We start from the raw sequence: 22,450 nt of genomic DNA on the forward strand, positions 1-22,450 counted from the left end.
ACAGTTCTTCCACTTCATCTTTCACCCTTCCGTCTTGAAGTGCAACTTTTTCTGAAACTTCTTAGGGTTTCGATTCCCTTATGACATGACATAAAGGGACTCTTGAATTAAGCATTTGATCCAAGGATGTCATTAGAGAAAAATATCCCATGTATAAACTTTTCACTGATTGATCTTAAGGGCTTGTATGGGATTTGAATCCCAAAACATCACAAAATCTTTGTAAAATTGGTTGCCCACCATACGCATCTGTATTAGATATGTGTTTTTATTAGCGGTTGGAATATCAACATACAGTTGAAAAATATAACTTAACATGTAGATACAAATGTAATAACCATCCTGCAAAGTAAGTTTATGCAGTAAAATGCTTAGAACTTAGAACATAGAATTGTTACTCACTGATCTGATCTTGAAATATTCCTTGTATAACAAACTTAACCTTTTACATAGTGAACCCACTGCATATTTCAAGGAAGAAAAAAAAAATGAAAAACTAAAGCACTAAAGGAATTGATTGAATGTAATAAACCTCTAGGCAGTTTAACATAAACTTGATTCAAAATATTCAATCATGTCTGTAACAATCTCATTACCTATTTAGGCTACATCCTCTAAAATGGCATCTACAATCTGTATACTAATTTTCCCTGATATGGAACTTACTGTTAGTTATTCTGGCTATCTGTTTTCTTTCGGTTTTCGAGGGAACAAAGCGATGCATATATATTGACGTGGAACAGAATAATGCATGGTAGAGAGTATGTTTCTTGCCAAGAAACAGTAATGGTTCCCAAAACAGTTCAAAACAGGCAAAACAATGAAATGTCTAACCCTATACACCAAACATTAAAGGAGAAAAAACTTTCCCTTTATCTGAACCTAGTTTGGCCATGATTCAGTTACCTTCTGAATACCGCATATCAAATATCAACCAATTTTTCAGAGATAATGCAATAATAAATAAATAAAAGGGAGGGGGAACCACTGTAACAAATAAATGATTAAAGGATAATTGTTCCAACTTTTAGTACACTAATTGTAATTTTTCAAGCAAGGGAATGTCCAACAAAAGCAGCAGAAATATAACAAACTACAACCGTCTATAATTGCCCAAGTGCAATTAAGAAATACAGTACAAATATCAGATAATATACACACTCCAAGGAGCTTGGTGTGTTGATTTGAGTTCAGAATGTACAATCTCTGGAAAAGATGCAGGAGTCAAAGAACACCATCAGGAAAATAATGTCAACCAGGCCAACCGCTTAAAGTAGGCAAAGTACTTGTCAAGCAGACTAAGTATACATAGATGAACTTGACACCTTAAACATGGAGAGTTTCACTTCTAAACAAAAGGAAACTAAAAGACACCACAATTACTGTGTCCGCATCCTACTATTTTCAGCAGCCCTTACTTGGAAGAAATAAGGATGAGCCTGAAACGAAAAGAAAAAAAAAAAAAAAAAAATCAGAAGGAAAAAAGATTCATCAAGTCCAAGAGAGAATCAACTACAGAAGTTTTATCAGTAAACGTATAATTGAAGAATTTGCAAAGCTCAAATGCACAACGTTGGCATGTCCAGCCAAATCCTTGGGAAGTGCTGTCCAAAATTATCGTTCATTTGTTTCTTTCGAAATCTAGCAGAAGAAGCAAACTTCCTTATTTTGAAGTTAACAATTATCGGTACCTACGCATGCATATGCTTGGAATTCAATTGTACAATGGTTGAATGTCATTGTGGGTATTTCCAATGTCAGTCCATAATCTATATTGAAAGACACCAAAGTCTATGAATCCCATTCGCACAACATAAAAACATAAAAAATGGATGCTTACAGGCCACAGAGATCAAATTGACAATCCTGCAGGGAATAAACTTTTTATCAACGCATCCCGAACCTCATTCACCCGAAAGATATGGCCAGGATAGATTAAGATTGGAATATTAGAACATGCTACAATCTTGAAGTAACACACGATGGACTCTCTACAAAAGCAATTCACTAAAATCATAATTTTAATTGGCTTTATTTTCCTATAGTAATATACATTTTTTTGATAAATTATATTAGGAATAAACATTGCGGCTAAGTATCCTTTACATATTATTGAAAGAGCACATAGAAAGAGATCATATATTCATATTTTTCATAGCATATTTTTCCTTTTATCATCTACGTCACGCTTACATAGCGAGTTACTATTCAGACATCAACTTGTCAACCATTGCCCTCACAACCTGTCCATTCTAGGTCTTTCCACCAAAGAAATAGAAAGTTCAATTGACCATAGGGACTTGTGATACCAGCTTGATCAACTATGGAATTGAAAGCATCAAGTAATCTCTGAGGGGTATGAGTTGCCACCCAAACAAACAACCAGGTGTTACTAGTCATAGAGACCAAAGCAGGGTTGAAGCGCAAATCATGTGAGGGCGAATTCGTTGACTGGCAACAGAGATAAGGTTGGATCATCTGATGCAAAGTCTGGTTCAAAAGTAACTAGAGAATTATTAGGTTTAGAATCTGAAAGCGTAAGTTTATATTACCTTTCTTCTAATAGTAGATTTGATCTACCTGGACTAGGTCCTGGTTTTTCTCCATTGGAGTTTTCGACATAGGTTTGTGTGATTAGTTGATATTTCATTTTTGCTCTCTATATATTTAGATAATTGATACTGTTCCTTTTTAAAATATTACTATTAGATTTCAAAAAACAGATATTATTAGTTAAAAATTGAACAACATATATTCATCCCTCTAGATCTATGTTAGGTATAGAGCACTTTGACGTATCAGAACCTTGAGGTAATGGTCCTAATCCCAATTCATATCAAGCATATCAATTGCAGATTTCTTCATTAGTTACGTCCCTAGTCTTCACGTCCCAACACAACCCATAGGCGTATTCTATATTTTATCAACAAATGATCTTGTACAAAACTTGAAAAAAAAAAAAAAAAAAAAAATCTTAAGAGAATAATAAATAAAATCTCTTAACAGCGATTGGAAGCAGGTTTAATGTAGGGAATAAAACAATAAAGCAAAAGACAATGTAAGTGAGAAAAATTTTAAGAGGAAAAAAGATAAATAGCAAAAAAGTACGAATTTATACCATCGCTTCTTTTGCTGTAAGTCTATCTTGATGGTCATAACGAAGAAGCTTATCAAGAAAATCAATAGCCTGTGTGTCACATAGATAAGCCCAAAACAAATCAAGAAATATGTTATTGTAACTCCCAACTAACTAACACAAAGTATTAAAGATGCAAGATAAAAAGACCTCTGGGGAAACTAGATGCTGATTATCTGCATTGATAAATCTGGACCATGGCTTCCTGCTGTGCCTGCAGTATTGAGTAAGAAAGAAAACTACCCAATGAGCATTTTATGTCGTGTCTCTCTCTCAGTTTTTTATTTTTTTATTTTTTTCTTTTGGGTTGGTGAAAGAAATGAGCGCTGCAAACTTGTTTCTGGTATCTTCTGTCCAAAAGGCTAGAAGTGGCAACTTTTGTTTAAGAAAAAACAGTTTTTCACGCTGAAGTCAAATATTCACTTTCTTCAGATACCTTCCAACAAGAGCACTAAGTTGAGGATCAAGCTCTAGACGATATTTGTTCAAATATGCATTTAATTCATCTGTGCCAAGAACCTGTAACATTAAAAGATACATATGAGCAGTTTTTACCCCCTTTTCTTCCCCATAAACCAAACGAGGTGATATTTCGTAATTCAAATAAAAAGCGATTACTATTTCTTGACAGTTGACGCAAAAAATAAAAAAATAAAAAATAGTTGCATGTCTCCTATGATAACTTGCCCAACCACTCTCTACCATCTTCTTTTCAACCAAGGAAAGATGGACACGTCAGCATGGGAAAAGAAGTCTGGACTAATATTGCTAATCCTGTTAGGCAACACACAACTACCCCTCCTTCATTGGAGCAAGCTCGTGTCACATGATAGCTCTCTATGCAGAACCCACATGCAGAGTTTCTACTAGAAAAAGCACGGTTTTGAAGTAATGCAAATTTCAGTATTTCCACAAAAATATATACCAAGTATTTCAAGCAAAAAATATCCACAACAATTCAAAGCTATAATTGCATAACAGTGTCGTGCAACAATAGAATGGATATGAGTTCACTACAAAGTCTACAATAGCTAAGCAATTTGCTTCAGTTGACCTTCAATAACTTCTTGCAGCCCTCCTTACAATCACACAAATGTACGACTTGAGAAAAGTAATAAAGGAGCATATTATGACTCCCAAACACATTTAGGTGATCCAGACACCTTTGACATGGAACCTACAGACAATGCAGTAGTCTCTTAATGCCCCCCCAACTCTCTCTGTCTGCAACACAGACATGTGAAATGGACATGGCTATATACAAATAAATAAAATATATATATATATATATATATATATATATATATATATACGCATCTATTGAGTAAGATAGTTACAAAACTTTAATTATCGTTCAATTTCTATACTATGAATAATAATAACTTAAAAGATGAAGCTATGAAATTATCATAAATATTATGTTATTATATATGCTACTACATCTTCTACTTTGCCAATACAATTATATCGAGGAGTGCCCAAGATGTTCCGGTTTAGTGTCCGGAGTATTGAAAATCTATTTTTAAATTATGGAGACGTCCATGCAGTGACGGACCCAGAAAATTTGGTGAGGGGGGGCGAATTTTTAATTTGTGGGTACAAAATTATATGATGGGTTCATTTTTGTAATTTTAATAGGGTTTTTTTCATAAATTTTTTAAAAATTTAAGTATAAAATGAAAAAAAAAAAAAAATCAGTGGGGCAAATTATAATTATAGTGGGGGCATCTTCATAAATTATCAAATTTTGAAGCATAAAATGCTATAAAAAAAAAAAAAAAGAATCCAGTGGGGGCGAATTGTAATTTTAGGGGGGCATTTTCATAAATTTTAAAAACATTAGGGTATAAAATGAAAATATTAAAAATTCAGGGGGGGCATCTGCCCCCCCTAGTCCCCTGCTGGGTCCATCCCTGCGTCCATGAGAATTGAAAACATGTCTAGGAGACGTCATAGAAGTCTTGGATGACTTCATTTCTCCACACCAACCCCACCCCACCACAAACCCCCCCCCCCCCCCCCCCCCCCCCCCCGCCCGAATTTCTAACTGAGGAAGAATTTGCAAATTGATAAAACCCAGTGGTGATAAATCCTTTAACTTTAGGATTTTTCAAATTGATTCAACTGTGATCAAACAGATGTCCAATTTAATAACCTGATTTAATCTAACAAAAAATAATAGATAAATTTTTTTGAGTAGATTGAATTTTATGAATGAAAATCAAATCTTAATAATATAATTTCTTTTATTACGTATTGATCACATTATTTGTATTGCATAATAATACAACTTTTGTTAATTTTCTTTTCTTCATTTAATGTAAAGCCCCTAAACAATTTTTTACCCACTCCAAGTTAGAACCCTAATACCGTTAAATCACCCTCCCTCCCATCAATCCAGTTCCAAATCTGTTATCAACCGGTTATCCAATTTAGTAACCTGATTCCAATTTTTTTTTTTTAATAAGTAAGAATTCATTAAAAAAGGCGCTCAAGAGGGGAGCGCTCCCAAGGAATAAACAAGACACCAAAGGCGACACTAAAGCTTTAAGCTATCCACAAAATCCAAAAGAAGCCCAAATATGTACAATTACGCCCATTAACCCAAAAGAATAAAGTATGAAGAATACTATATTTAAAAGTCCAAACAGGAGTCTCCTCTCCTTCAAAGGATCTGCTGCTATTCCTCTCCAAGCCGCCTCAATCATCTCCACTGTGGATCTTGGGAACCCCCCCAAGACACACCAAACGCAACCAAAAACATAGCCCAAACATCCCTCACCACTTGGCAGTGAAGAAGGAGGTGATTCAAAGTTTCCTCTGTCCTCTTGCACATGCAACACCAATTAACCACGATCTGCCTTCTCTTCATGAGATTGTCGAGAGTGAGAATGCTTCCATGAGCAGCACACCACGCAATAGATGTTACCTTCAAGGGGGTTTTTGACCTCCAAATCTCCTTCCATTGGAAAGAGTGATCCGGAGTCTCCACAAGACTATGATAAAAAGCCCTAACCTCAAACACCCCCCTTGGCAGTGGCGGACCCATCCACACCATCTAATCCTCACCCCCCCCGGCAAAAAAAAAAAAACCACCTCTTGGCTACAGAGCAGACCTAAGAACTCAGCAACCTCCATAAGCTCCCAATCATGAAACTCTTTACCAAACTGCACATCCCAAGACAACCTCCCACTATCAAGACGATAACAGTAGACAACCAAAGCATGTCTACTCGAAAAAATCCTGAACAACCGAGGGAACCTACAAGCCAGAACAATGTCTTCACATCAGAGACCCTCCCAAAACCTGATTAGATTCCCACTCCAAACTCTGAACTGAATACGTTTGGTAAACTCAAAAATAATGTAATTTCTATTGATGAAAATAAATCTTAAAAAATTGAGAATCTCAAAAGATTCACAAAATAAGATCATTTGTTCTTTCACTACAAACTAAGATTTAGTGTTTTCACCTGCACACTGAGGTTACGCAAAAATAGATCTAAAAATAAAGACAAAAATGGTTTATGAATTTATAGCCATTTGTTTCATTTTCAATGCTCTTCTCCAAGGGAGGATTGGGGGAATTTGGCAAATTAAGCATAAGACTTTTTATATCACTACCTAACTTCCTAAGTATTTTACTTTCCTAAACTGGCAGATAATATTTATTAATACGATTGTCTTATTTGCAAAATTAGGGCTTAAATATTTGGGCTACCAGTTAACTAGCAAGCTATTCCTAGGCATTTAAAAAATGAGATCCGTACATGCATAGATGAAAAGGATAATTCATAATATTAAATCTATTGTTTATGTTATCTAAATAATAGGACTATCAATTTTTTTGGATAAGTATGATTTCAACGACTTAATGCAATAATTATATTTTGTTATACATTATTTCATGATAATTTAATTATTAGAAGTAATTTTTAAAATAAATTTTAATTGTAAGTTAGAAATAAAAAATATTGTCAGATTATCTCCACGGGCAACACCAACATTAATTAAAGATCTTTTTTTATAAAAATCAGACATTAATATTGGAACTAGGTCGTTTCAAACACAATGATGAAGTCGATATTTCAGAACACAGTAAGAAATAGCAAGAAAATTTGAAATTTCATTTAAAAAAAAAAAAAAAAAAACTCAGCATCTACAGTGAACTTAGACGTCAATTCCAAAAAATCAGACATTCATATTTTCTCCAATCATGATTTGAACTATTCCCGTTGAAAAATAAAATAAAATAATAATAACCCTTAGAAAGTTAATTAATGCTCCATGACTTTTGAAGAGATGTTGCAAATAATTCCTATCATTCCACATTCCAGTACCAATTTTCAAAGGATCAACATGTTTTAGAAGTATAGAATTTAATATTTGAATAACCTATTCTTGCTAGAATCAAAAGGTCCTGGAAAACCATGGGATAATATTTGTTAACAACCATCCACTCTAAAAGCTTAAGCTGTTAGAGAGGGTGTAACTTTAATATTTAAATCCTTCAACAATATTAAATTTGATGATAATTCCAATTGAATGTGGACAGAGCACTCATACTGTGGACAATATTGACTCTTTTAATGAAGCATAAGGAATTTTAATAAATTAGAAGGAAGGTGTTCCTAGCTCAATAGTCATATCCATAAGTGATTAAAAGAATAATCCATTGCTACATCCATACTCCAAAATCTTATATAAGCCCAGTACTCAACCCTAAAGAGATACAAGACTCTTAACGCACTAATCAGTCATGAAAGACCACAAACGCCAAAAAATATTTAAGGAAACAAAGAAAAGTTTTAGCCTTGTTAACTATGAAACAAATTTCCAAGTATAAGAAGATATTCTGATTTATTTAAAACTAATTACCTAGACAATTAAACCCTAATAGAATAAAACCACATCATAACAAAATTTGTACTCTCAAAGACCTGTCAAATCACCACCTAAAACTTGATAACAGTAAAACAAGAAGGGACACAGTTGCTAAAACAGAACAAGAAGAAGGAAAAAAACGAGGTCCTAATTTAAAAACGTAGAACATATAAATCAATAATATAAAAAAGACAACAAAAGCATGAAACACTTCCATGTTGAAAATCTACCTAAAGTGAATTGAATTTCAAAATTTCTTTATAATTCCCACAACTCAACTAAGCATAGCCTTTAAAAGCCATGAGGTAATAAACCAATTTGGTGACAAGTATATTTTAAATCCACAAACATCACCAAGTAGCATCACAACAAATAAATAATCTGAACATAGCTTACTTAAATCTGTACTTTTTTTAATGTCCCTCTATGTATCAACTATCAAACAGACTACTTTTATGATGAATTACAACTTTACCATATACATGTTGACCACAAATTAAGTATGATGCTCAAAAATCAAACACAAAAGCTAATAATAAAATCAACAAAGGGGTGCCATCAGGAACAGCCAACTTCCAAAAAGCCCGATATTAAATTTATTAACAATTATTTTATGCTACTAAGAATCCCAAATATGTGTGAATAATCATAATTGACTTATGAAGCTATATAAGTGTCTAGTTCTTGACCTATCTCTGAGCCTAGAACATTAGGAAAGCACTTAAATCTACAAAGGCATCCAATGACCCAACCATAATGATCAGCCTCTTTTCAGGCTTACTGAGCCTACAACAACCCAAAATATAAATCAAGATTTCATGATTTCACATGTAAATCAAGACCCAATCATAAAAGAAATGAAAATTTTAGAACAAAAAAAGAATTTCTTTTCTTTTTTGTATGTTCAATATAAGATACTACATCAAAAAGAAAAAACGGGTCTGTCATTTACTTTCCAAGTTATGCTTCATAACCTGAGAGGCAAAATGGGATCGAATTATTTGATAATCCCAGAACAAGTAAAAGGGAGGAAGTGAGTGAGTATTGGCTCTTATCAGTTTCTTCTAACCAGTTATAAAAAGAGTTGCACACTTGCAACCTTTCTTACTTTTAGAGCAGCTGAGGCCTATCAGAACGTAGGCTGCAGCTGTATCAGATGTTTTAAACCCCCAACCCTTGTGGTTGCATCTTCTGCTACACATGTCACATTAGCTTGGACACCAAAATTGACAAGACATGAGCAGTAACAGCAGTACCATGCCCAGCTGCAGCTCTCCTAAAGTCTGGAGAGCTGGCTAACAGTAACAGCAAGTTAGCAGTAAAATGATTGCTTGCTTGGTGAAGGGGTTTTTCATCAAGCATGGTTTACTCATACCCAGGCACTTCTTCATGAACCCACATGTAGATAGTGCAATTTTACAGGTTATTCTAAGCATAAAAATGCCAATAAATTAGAAAGAAAAAATGCGGCACAGAGGAGTGGGGGGAGGAGAAAAGAATTGAAGGTTATCTCGATGATATTGACAAATTTAAAAATAAAGAGTCCGTGTAAAATTGCCAATGAACTAAAGGTTATCTCACTCAGTTAACAAAAATAATGGACTGAAAGGGACATTGACAAAATCTAAAACAAAGAGTCTGTAAATGGTCAAGCAATAGCATGAACCCTACCTTGGCAATTTTAACAAGCTGATCATGATTGTCATGACCATAAAAGAATGGCTCCTTGCGAAAAATCTGCAGTTGAAGGAAAAGAGAACTCAATTTAGAAATATATCATCAATAATAATAGATATGCACTCCAGCATAACTCTCACCATTCCTGCAAACATACACCCCAAGCTCCACATGTCCAAAGAATAGTCATAATCTTGCAAGTCCACCAGGAGTTCAGGTCCTTTAAAGTACCTGATAAGGAAGGAAAAAAATATATTTGTTGAATTCCTTATAAATGAATGTACAATTGAAAGATACTGACATTCCCCATCACCAGCCTTCCTCTTCCCCCCCTTCCTCCCACCCCCCAAAAAAAACAAAGAAAGAAATTAAAAAATAATAAATAAATAAATAAAAACCCGCCCAATAATGTAATTAAGTAATCTCTCAAAGTAGGCAGAATACTTGCATAAACAACAGGTGCATGTACAATACAATAACAGAGCTGAGAAAACCGAGTGGAGGAAATAGAGAACTAATAATAAAATTGATCTTCACTTTAATAAATCTACAAAGATCAACTTCATCACAATACGTTGCAATAGCGACTATTTCCTATACAATTGATGAAGAACTAATAATGGTACATATAAACAATATCGATTTGCATTCCGTTCAAGTTTAAACTTTCCATTAATTTTTTAATATTGAAGTTCTTTTTTAACGATTCCACTTGACATCAAAGTCTAATAAATATCAAATAGACCCTATTTGTTTTAAAAAATCTAGTGGGGTCACTTTCCTTACTCAACCCCATACAGTGTTAACCATTGATCAATAAAACATCTGCAATTCCACCAAGTAGTAGAATTTTCATTTGTTATTTCATCACTAAAAGGGTGAATGCTATAGCTGAAATTGTTGGCATGGTTTTAAAGATCTATAAACTTCCACACACTTCAAGCTTTACAAATGACCTATCACAAGTATGCAAAGGCATTGATTCCAGTTTCCACTATGGTTCAAACAGAACTCAACATCACCATTCAGTATCTTAGTATCCAGACAAACATAATTGCAATATTGTTTTACTTTTCTTTTCTTAAAAAAAGAGAGGTTACTCCTTGAAACATCCAGTATCCAAATAAGTTGACAAGTATTTTGACATAATTTAGGAGAAGGTGATTGCAGAGTTCAGTCCCTCATCTTCTGTATTCAGATGATATGATCTTTTCAAGGATCAACCAAGGGCCCAATAAACGAGTATCATGTGTACGGACTTTGCTTTAAGGCAATTGTAATTTGAATATCAACCTGGGGAAGAAACTTGTGCCCGTCCATGAAGAGGATGATTTTGGTCTTAATAATATCAATTCAATATGGTTGGTTGGGGGTACTCATATGTATTATCTTGGACCCTTTGGTAATTCCTTAAGAAAAATTGATATGGAACCTGGTTTTTTAGATATGAAAAAGACACCTCGCAAAGAAATAACTTTATTTATCTAAGAGAGGCAGATTGGCAGTATCAGTAGCACCTTTCTCACCCAATGCAATCTATTTACTTTTAAATAGAAAGAAACAAAAACAAAATATCATTAGAAAAAGAAGTGTTGGGCAAGAAACAGCCAGAAACACAAAAACATAGCAAACAAACAAAATCCAACAAATAATGACAAAGACACATAGCTTAGACTTCAACTGAGACTTCTAAAGAGATCTACACTTGCTGCTTAATAGCATTGCTGAAGGATTTAAATATTAAAGTTACACCCTCTCTAATAGCTTAAGCTTTTAGAGTAGATGGTTATTAACATGGTATAAAATCAGGCCAGATCATGTGTTCAAACCTCGTCATCACCCTCATAATTAAAATTGAAACATGTGTTGGACCAAAAAGAAGGTCACACGTGAGGGGGCATATTGGAGGGTTTAAATATTAACATTACACCTTCTCTAATAGCTTAAGCTTTTAGAGTAGACGGTTGTTAACAAGCATAACCATACCAAGAAGCCCAGGAAATAGGAAATAGGAAAATGAAAATGCTCCCAACACATCCCTAAAAATGCCCGTGATGTCCATCTGGCCCAAATTATTTAGAGGACTCCCACAGGAGGTAAATTTCAAGTTTAATTCCTCCTAGGAGCGAACAATTCATTGGGGCCACGACCGCAGACATAGTCTGAACCTTACCAGATCCGTGTAGGGGGGTCGATGCACGGGTCCCGTGGATTAATCGGGGCAAATCCCCGGACACCCCGGTTATCGAAAAAAAAAAAAGGAGTTAAATTTCATTCTTCACCAGGGCAGAGGCTTTGACATGATAGAAATAATAATATTAACGGGAGGATTTACAAGTAGACAATACGATAAAAACCTTTCCTTCATTACCACAAATACAGAGAAATGCGACAATCGATAAAAGGTGCAGAGATGCTTCATCACTCCTTTTTAACACAACACAAACATACAAAGGCCTCCAAACCAAGTCTATTTCCACTTTCACCATTTTTATTTTTTTAATTTGAATATAGACTTCTTCTGAGTAGATCAAGCAGATGAATTTGAAATCACAGATTTCTGCGACTTGAATACAACTCTTTTAAGTCTGAGATTGGGAACACACCCTTCTGGGTCACATACCAAATACGAATAAAATTGGGTTTAGAGATTTGTGATAAATTGAAATAGTCCTGAATGGAAGTTATCATGAAAAAGCTGATGTTGCAAAGGTGTTCAAAAAGGTGAGAAAGAAGAAACTACGAGGGTTGGAAAAGTATCTTGAAGGATTGGAGAACTTCAAAGGACATTTCCTGGCAGTAATATTAGAACTATATTAAATAATGCAAACAGAAAGTCATGGTAAAGGGCAATATTACTTGGATGAATAACAATATACATTAGAATTTATGATATTAGATTTATGAGACCATGCCATGTATAATAATAGAGACATTGAGAACTTATGAGAAGTACTTTTTGTCCAACACAGAAAACCATCCCAGACTATTCCATTCTAATCACAAAATCATATTTTGATACAATTTCGGAAAGTTACCTTTTTTTAATTAATTAACATGCTTGGTAGTGCACAACCCAATTACTAATTATAGAACATTTAGTAAACAGAGTTGGAGTGCCAAATTACATGTAATATGTGCAAGGTAAGGGTCAATTGAAAACAGCAGTACCCAAGTAGACAAGAGAGCAGCACTGTGGAGCATTTCCAACTTACTAGCTAGGTTTACTCTTCCTTGGCACTTACATAGGGTCCACAGCTTTTAAAAAGGTTGCATCAGAATGGTATATAATAAATTGAGTGCATGTAAAAAGGTCAAGTGAAGATAAACAACCACGTAGGTTTCTTAAAAGTTCCCTTGTATCTATAAAACCTCACCTTGAAGCAACTCGGACGTTGTATTCTTTGCCGGGATGGTAGAATTCAGCGAGACCCCAATCAATCAGGCGAAGCTTTCGCAGCTCATGGTCAATCATCACATTGTGAGGCTTGACATCTCTATGCATTATACCTTGTGAGTGGCAGTAATCTAATGCCTGTAATATTAGAAGCCCTAGATTAGTAAAGCAAGCAATAGTTCGTATTATTCACCTGCGATGCAGTCAATATATTTGCCAATTGAAGGAGTTACAACACAAATGCAACATGAAAGATAGAGAGTAACATGAATCCACACATCCACCAACATATATATAAATATTTAATATTTCTAAAAATATTGAATAGTTGAGAGAACAAAAATAGTCCACTCAAAGATTTATGAAGCAATATCTTGAGTAACATGTATTGGACCATCCTTCAGCGGCTCAACCCCCTAAGTCAACATTAGTGCAACCTAATTCCCTCCTCATGTTATTAAAACAACTGTAATTGAATACAGCCAAATTGCAATTAAAATGGAATTCCTAGCCCCTAACACATCCCCTCCCACCCAACCACCCCTGACCCACCCACGCGCGCACACAAAAAATATATATATTATGTGTATGTATACCCAGATACACAGGGAATCCAATGGATGTCACATGCATTTGTGTAACTAACTTGTATACAATATCACCTGGCAACCCATCAAATGCCATACATCAGCACACCACACTCTTAACTGGAGTAGTTACCACATCTCAAGTGTGAATAACTTGGTCAATGAAGCCCTTGAAGATTAAACACAAACATCAAAACAAGCAAGCAATGTAGTAAAAATAACTGACAATATGACTCACCCTGCATACTAGCAATGTTGGGTGTGTTCAACACATTATTCTACACGCTGCCATAAGCATATCAAAGCAGACAATCTTTGAAGTACACTACTTTTGTTACACAATTTGCTTTTGAAGGGGGTCACTACTTGTGCAATGGTAAAAGCTAGGATTGATAATGCAAACTAGCGTAAAAGGTTAGGTCTGCCTCCAGTCTTTAACACCCAAGATCCAGCAGAGGTGGGTTTAGTAATTTAGTATGCTCTTACTGAATGTCTCGGAAGTCGGGATTCATGCGCATAGGCTTCACTAACCTATAGTACAGCAACTAAGTCCATGAAACCAATCCAAATGTTCCCAGGTGTTATCACCATAAATTGTTTTTACCATGTTTATAAGTGATGCAAGAGATATATTAAACAACAATAACACACCATTAACATGCCTAAGGCAATCTCCTATTTACTATCATCACTATTGGGCATGGCATCTTTTTAATATAAGTGCCGCATGACGATACATGCTATCTCATCATTGACTAATACACTTGACCATGAGATCATTTTACTAAAGGGATGCACATGCTACATGTTGAAGTACATATTGCGATGGCACTGAAATTTAAAAATGGATAAGGGCATTTTACAAAGTTAAAAGACTGCTCTCCAAATTTGGAGGGCAATCTATAATGGAGCTCCCCTTAAATGCAGAAGATTAGGGAAAGAAGCAAAATTAACTATAACAGAAAGGAGCTTTTTGGAAGTCAAGAAGATGCTACAGCTTCGACGTTGTGGACAGCTCACTGTGGCACTTCCCTCAAAACCAGTACATGTAAACTGAGCAAAGAGACTGCATCTCTTTTTTTGTGGTGAAAGGAAAGAATACTCCTTCAGTCCCTGTAGATATAAGCCATTTATCAGTTTCTTCAATTAGCTAATCCAGGGTGTTAGAGAATGGCACTCAATTTTAGGTCTGCCTCCACTCAATGGATCTAAACGTATTCGCTGAAGGTATAAGGCACTCCTTTGGTCCTTGTTGATAAAATAAGGCATTAGCCCAATCATTGGTTTCCTCAACTTGACCTACCCGGGGTCAACAGATGGGCAGTCAATGTATCTACAAATACCAAAATCTCTATAATGAAATAAGAACATCTCTAAGGGCTGTCTAACACAATGGTGCCCCACTTGATAACAATATACACAAAACTTCCACAAAGATCTAGGAATTACCATTATAACCACTCTTTCTTTGTTGGGATGTAGGGTGAAATTATAGATCCTTAGAGGAGATAGTTGATTTTTTGGGCTCTTTGAGAGAGTAGAGGCCCTACTTGGCCTTGTATATTGGATGCGGTCCCCTTTTGATCACTTTTTTTATATAATCTTTCTTACCAAAAAAATAAAAGTATTGAAATGGGCTTCCATTTGGCCCTCTAACAGATTCACAAGAAGTTTCTTTTTTTATCGTAAGATCTTGACCTGACATCCAGAAAACCTGGTACTTAATGCATATATTTGGAATCTACAACCACATGCTTCAATGCAAAAAAAAAAACCATCAAGTTCTACATCCTCTCCTAAGAAAGGTACCATTTTTCCATTATGATTCCTCTTCCCCCCCAACACACAACCAAAAAAAAAAAACTGCCGCACCCAAAAGAACACACGACAAATATGTGATAAAATGAGAGCAAAAATTGCAATCCCAAAAGAAGAATTCTCCAGACGATCAGATGAAAAGAGAACCTTGAGGAGCTCGTATATGTAATAGCGTATGTCATAATCTGTCAGTGTGGGGTACAAAACTTTGAAATCTGTACTGTTCACATATTCAAAAATCAAACTGGGAGTTTTTGAGTGCTGATCTCTAACAATGTCAAGCAGTTTCACAATATTTGTGCCTCCACAAAGATTCTGAAGTATTTTTATCTCCCTTTTTATCTGCATAAAGAAAGAGTAATCAGTATCTATATACGAATGAAGTAAGAAGAAGAAATAGACCAAAAATTATAAACCATTTATGAAAAAATCTCCAACTTTCAGGCATGTAAGAAGTAACAGAATGGCCACTTTCCAGAAGAGAAATTTCTAGAAAGTTCATTCCGTAGTTATATATACACACTAGATACTTTAGTAATAAAGCATCTACAATCACGATCAGCTTCATATTAAATTTGTATTATATACAAAAGATTAAACTTGTTGAAAGAACTATTACTGAAAGCATGACAACATAGAAGATATTTCATTGTACTAATTTCTAAGAAGCATTAAAAAAAAGCAGTATCACAAAAAAAATGTGAACATTTTGAAGCGCTAGAGTTCAAGGGACAGCAAGTCAGTGAAGTGATCTACAAAATTTCCTTCTCTGATACATGAAGAAACATTAACAGTTTCTTTAATACGTAGTCAACATGCTCATAATCTGTCATATAATTATACAAAATTCAACCAGTGAGTAGTCGCACAGAAGTTGATATCAATGTAATCTCAAAGGTTTAATAGAAAGAGAATTTAAAAAAACATTTGCTTCTACTCAATAAATATGCAATATCCGGATGCTTATGTGGGTTGAAAACGACGAATTATATGATCACATTCAATAGAAAGAGAATTTATGCAATCATTGAATTCCATAATTCAATAAGACAAGTGAACATAAATATGTGGAGTTTAACATAAAATGTATATCACCCACGTGTCAAATACTTACACCTCCAGGAATCAGAACATAGGAAGACATGCATATCAAAATATTCAACTTAAAACTAAACAAAGCCCTATGTAAACAATATATTAATTCAACACAAAACAATTTCATACGTAGGAATAAGAACCAAAGCATGAATTATACACTAAATGAACCTAAGTACAGAGAAAATATATAAATCACCTTCTTCTTTTTGACAGGTTTAAGGATCTTGATGATGCATCTTTCATTGTTGGTGACATTTATACCTTCAAAGACCTCACTGTATTTTCCTCTTCCAACTTTTCGAACAACCTCATAATCATCTTGATCACTGAGTATAAAAGAGGAAAAGAGAAGTTAGAAACATTGCGCCGCCTAAAAGAAATAATTCATGATAATACTAAAAGAAAGAAAGTTTCTTGCTGTGCTAGCAATGCCACTATGAGTGATCTATAAAGATGTAAAAGAAAACTAGAACAGCCAGGGCAGAGTCTAAAACAACATCATCAACTCCATTGGAAAATCTCTGATGGATGAAAGTGGAATAAACAAGAAGAATCCAAAAGGAAAAGGGTAAAAACCAACGTGATGATGGAAAAGAAGAGGGTATGAGATCTATTACTTAATACCCTTTAACCAGTTTCTCTTCCATCCTCCTCTCTCAATTTTCCTTACTGCCAAAGATGAACAATCAGAGCAATTATACAGTTTCAAGTTTAAACTAATCTGTAATTGCTCAACTTCATTATCCAAATCAACCGTCAAAAGGCATATATTATATAATTATGGCCAACCCGCGACATGAAAGATAAGGACAGTCATTTTTGTAGTTGATTCATTGGATGTAGGAATTCAAATGATTGTGCAAGTAGCTCAAGTGTTTGTGCAAACTAAGTACATATAAACTTCAAGAAGTAAAATTTTACCACCCTCCAAGGTTGCAACTAACAATGAAACATTAACAAGAATAAACATATATATCGATGTAGGACATTCAACTCCCTAATTGTTCGTGGTTCCATTATGATATTCTTACTCCAGATGCGACAAAAATATATACAAAAACACACACAAAATTAACAAATCTAACCCTCAATCAAAGATGAAGCTCCATTCATCGTTCAAGCGAATTACTTAGACTGATGGAGAAACTTATGCAATCAATCTACAAACCCTAAATGTCAATCCAAGAATCAACGAAGTATGGCAGTCAATGGATTTTTAAAATGAAATATTCAAAAAGCAATTTTTTTTTTTTTTTGATAAGTACAGATTCAGAAAGCAATATGAAAACATGAAAAATGAAATTAGGGTTTTGTTGTTCTTGGGTGAAATTAGGGTTTTGTTGTTCTTGGCTTACCCCCATTGAACGATGAGAGACTCGTAATCCCAGTAATCTCTAGGTCGGTGAACATTGACGTCTGCGTAAACTCGAGACTGTGACATAGTCGCGACGACCACCACCACCCGGTGACGAGAAGCCCAACTACAAATCTACAAGAAAGATTGGGCTGTAACGATATGACGTCGTCCAAGGTAAGGTAAGAGAACAATCAAAGTGAGCGTAGCTGGAAATAAAATTTAAGTTTATTTATTTAACAATGAAATAGTAAAATTTAGGAGAACAAATTTCTATACATATATTACATATATATTTTGTCAATAGCACACACACCCCACCCCATTTATGCACCCATTTTACCATTCAAACACCCACCTTCTAATTTGGCAAGCAAAAGAGATACGCCATAAACCGAACAATTATGGGGTAAATTTTTATAGCAAAATAATTTTTTTACATTTAATATTATTTTATAGTGATTTACTGTATGTTTTATTTTTGGTAATTCTAACTCCAATAACGGTTACATTTTAAACTACTCTACTAAAAAAATAAAGGTTTGCGGCCATTTAACATCCTTATAATATACATATAGCTTATATAACCCCCTATAAGTTTTTAAAACTCCCTAACGTTTATTGTAGGGGCAAATAAGAACCTCTCGTCAATTGGTCATTAGTAAGGTGATAAAAATACTAAAATGTCATTCCTACAATTTTTTTAAAAAATAAATAAAGATTTAGTTAATGTAAAATTACTATTATATCCTTTATTTTTTAAATTTATACACGGAAGTGAAAGGGTGTTTTGAAAATTAATAAAGGGTAATTTTGGTATTTATTAAATTTAATCAATATCACATATTTTTTAACGGTATCAGTAGAAAAGTTAATATTTTTAAGGCTCACGTGCGCTTTACACCCCTATGATATCCATATAATGCGTATAACCCACCATTATTTGTTCATCTCCCCTATACTTTAAAAATGGTGCGAATTAGTGCATTTTAAGCGTTGACCGCTATTGACCGGTACCGAAGCTACAAAAAGACTAAAATAGCCATCTATCTATGATTTAAAAAAACTACTAGTAATAATATAATATAAAATGTGAAAAAACAAAGAAACCTTTTGTCAATACATCGTCGTTTGAAGTTAGGATATATTCACACTTAGGGCATTCACACTTTGTCTTCTGTTGCCTCACTTTACACACTTCACTTTCTCTTTCTACCGCTGTCTCTTTCTCTGTCTCTCTCTCTCTCTACAACAGAGACGTACTTATGCTGAAACTGACGAGTTGTAGAAGCGGCATAAATCCTTCCTGACTTCATTTTATTTGTCGCGATATGTGGAATCCAAGCACAATGGTATATATCCAAAAGATAAGGCTTTTTTTTGTTTGATTTTGATTATGTCAGTCGTGTAAGGTATAGTTTTGTTTATTTGTGGCTTGTAAAATCAAGATTCTTGTTGTCGGGCTTGTTTTTCAGAAAAAAGTTTAGTTCTTTAATAATGGAGTGGACCACTTCTTCCGTTAATGCTCTATGGGTCCTTGAATCTCTATTAAAAAGTAAGGGTTTACTATAAACAACCAAATTTGATGGCCCCAGTATGTTCGTATGTGTGTTTAATGTTGATGAAAGGGTTTTTAAAAATCTAATGAGGGTTTTTTTTAATCAGATTAAAGGTTTTTAAAAAGCTAATAATGGTTTTGTTTAATCTGATTAGGGTTTTTTTTTTATGGAATTAGGGTTTTTAAATATCTAATCAGGGTTTTATTTTTAACGGATTAGGGTTTTTAAAAATCTGATTAGGGTTTTGTTTTTCCTGATTAGGGTTATTTAAAATCTTATTAGGTTTTTTTAAACATTAATTTGGTTGGTATATGCATGCACTTTTGAATATTCATATCATCAGTGTTTTGTTGGTATATGCATGCACTTATGTGTTTAGTGGTATTTTCATTTATTTTTTATTGTGTGTTATAATGCATGTCCCTGTTGACAGTGTATGCAGCACGTGAACAAGTATTACAGAGTAGAATTTCATCATTCTGGTCATTTTGATAAGAGGTGGAATTATGTTTATGGCATTGTAGAGTATTATGATGATATTAATCTTGATTTGATGTCTTACATAGAGATTGAGGGAATTTTAAAAAATATTGGTTTTAATCCTAAAAGTCTAGTGTACTATAGAAATCCCAATGATAGAACTACTATATTGATGCAAGGTGATAAAGGTGTTTTTGACATGTTTGAAATGTACAAGAGGTTTTCAATTATTAAAATATCTGCACTTAATGATGTCGGGGATGGAAATGTGAATGGAACTGGAGCTTTACATATGGAAGATGTAGCCATTGAAGACGCAAGTAATGAGAGATATGATGGTTATCATCCTGACATTGATTTGAGATTGGGGATACTGATGTTAAAGTTGGGGATGCTGAATTTGAACTTGGTGATTCTGATTTTGATTTTGGTGATTCTGATTTTGAATTTGGAGATGCAACAGCTGAAGATGCAACTGTTGAACATGCAAATGTTGAAGATGCAACTGCTAAACATGTTTTTTTAGATACTGATGATGACAGTGATACTGAAGACAATAGAGGTATAGATGCTTGGGGTGCTTTAGAGGACTTGTCTGGGGAATCTATTTATGCACCAAGTGATGAGTTGTGGAGTGTACACAGTTCATCTGAAGAAGATTATTGTGTTGAAAGTAATAGGCCCAGTAGTGATGAATTTATTGTGGAGAGAGATTTGGGTTCTAAACCTTTGACAATTGGAATGAAGTTCACGCATGCAAATGACTTTAGAATCGCTTTAAGGGAGCATGCCTTAAAGAACAGATACGACTTCAGGTTTTTTAAAAAATGAAAAAAAAAAAAAAAAAAGGGTGACAGCTATATGTGCTAATAAATGTGGCTGGAGGGTTCATGTTTCCCGTAATAGTGTTACCAAGGCATCTATGCTTAATAAGTTATCACATACACATATTAACTACCCTCTAATTGAAAGAAATAGACAGGCCACCTTTACGTTGCTTGCCAAAAAATACATAAATAAGTTCAGAATTGATCCAGATTGGAAGTGTGCCCTTATTGAAAATGCAATCAAGGATGACTTTGAAGTTGGTGTTTCTAGATTCCAACTTTGGAGAATGAAAGGAAAAGTAAGAAAGATTATTGAAGGTAATCATGAAGATCAGTTCAACAAAGTGTGTGAATATGGTAATCTACTAATGACCACTAATCCTAGGGAAGTGATAAAGATTGAGACAGAGCTTGATATTGAAGGTAATATCAGATTTAAAAGGTTTTTCTTTTGCCTTAATGCAATGTGAAGGGGCTATAAAAAAGGGTGTAGACCCTTTTGTAGGCCTAGATGGGTGTTTTTTGAAAACCAAATACCAAGGGCAGTTACTGTGTGCTGTTGGAAGATATGGTAATGATAGCTACTTTCCAATTGCTATGGCAGTGGTGGAGGCCGAAAACAAATCAACATGGACATGGTTTCTTAATGAGCTGATGAAAATCATTGGTCCCCCCACTGGAATCACATTCATCTCTAATAGGCAGAAGGTGTCATTGCAATCATTTCTGTCGTCAATTTATATTATTTTCTTTATCGTTGATCATGCAAACAAATTTCATTACTGCTATTACAGGGATTAATTGATTCATTAGAGCAGCTTACAGATGACAATGACCATAGGTTTTGTGTAAGGTGTATTTATGAGAACTTCAAAAAGAAGTGGAACTATTTAGAACTAAAAATGGAGGTGTGGAATACTGCAAATGCATACACAGTAGAGGACTTTGAGATTCACATGAAATCCATAAAGAGACTCAATGCTGATGCATATGCTTGGTTGGATAAAATCCCATTGAACTTGTGGTCAAAATGTGGTTTTTCTCTTTATTCAAAATATGATTTGAATAGCAACAACATGTATGAAAGCTGGAATAGTTAGCTAAAAAAAGTTAGGGAAAAACCAATTATTTACATGTTTAAGATGGTATGTAGGTATTTGATGAAGAGAATCCAAGAGAATAGAGAGATGATGGAGAGGAATGAAGGAGTTTTATATCTTAAGGTGCAAGATGAATTGGAGAAAACAAAATTTAAGGCAAATAAGTGCTATATCCATAATTTAGGGAATGGGTTGTTTGAGATTGACAGTAAGGGGTTGAATGAGGCTGTGGACTTAGGATAGAAAATGTGTTCATGTAATGAATGACGGATAAGGGGTGTTCTATGCATACATACAGTAGCAGCCATAATTTATAAAAGGTATAATGTTGAGGACTATGTGGATCCATATTACCATAAGGAAACTTACCTCATAGCCTATGCACATGTGATAAAGCCATTGTCATTGAGGAAAATGGTGAATTCTAGAAAAAGGACCAGTTCACCCACCAATTATTAGAAAGATGATAGGCTAAAAAAGGCAAGGAAAAAGGCTGCAACTGAAGGTAGTTCTAGTAAGTCAGTTAGAGTACA

At 34.4% G+C, this 22,450-nt stretch overlaps 1 protein-coding gene across 1 annotated transcript; it reads right to left on the bottom strand.

Annotated features, from left to right (window-relative positions):
* Nucleotides 1–988: 988 nt before the first annotated feature.
* Nucleotides 989–18,154, bottom strand: LOC132274001 (casein kinase II subunit alpha-2-like). The gene is made up of 10 exons (XM_059775138.1): nt 17,953–18,154; nt 16,794–16,923; nt 15,647–15,841; nt 13,075–13,232; nt 9,838–9,928; nt 9,692–9,757; nt 3,573–3,655; nt 3,287–3,350; nt 3,119–3,187; nt 989–1,439 (listed from the first exon to the last, which is right to left on the bottom strand). The coding sequence occupies exons 1-10, from the start codon at nt 18,036–18,038 to the stop codon at nt 1,380–1,382; spliced, it is 1,002 nt and encodes a 333-aa protein (XP_059631121.1). The 5' UTR covers nt 18,039–18,154; the 3' UTR covers nt 989–1,379.
* Nucleotides 18,155–22,450: the final 4,296 nt, after the last annotated feature.

Source organism: Cornus florida, unplaced genomic scaffold, assembly GCF_030987335.1.
Source record: "Cornus florida cultivar Cherokee Brave unplaced genomic scaffold, ASM3098733v1 CherokeeBrave_3.0.0_Hap2_Chr09, whole genome shotgun sequence".
Classification (NCBI taxonomy): domain Eukaryota; kingdom Viridiplantae; phylum Streptophyta; class Magnoliopsida; order Cornales; family Cornaceae; genus Cornus; species Cornus florida.

Coding starts and splice junctions, on each gene's coding strand:
- LOC132274001 (XM_059775138.1), bottom strand. CDS start 18,038: ATGTCACAGTCTCGAGTTTACGCAGACGTCAATGTTCACCGACCTAGA. Junction 15,842..16,793: donor AACCTGTCAAAAAGAAGAAG/GTGATTTATATA, acceptor TTCTTTATGCAG/ATAAAAAGGGAGATAAAAAT. Junction 1,440..3,118: donor TTACAGCAAAAGAAGCGATG/GTATAAATTCGT, acceptor TTTTCGTTTCAG/GCTCATCCTTATTTCTTCCA.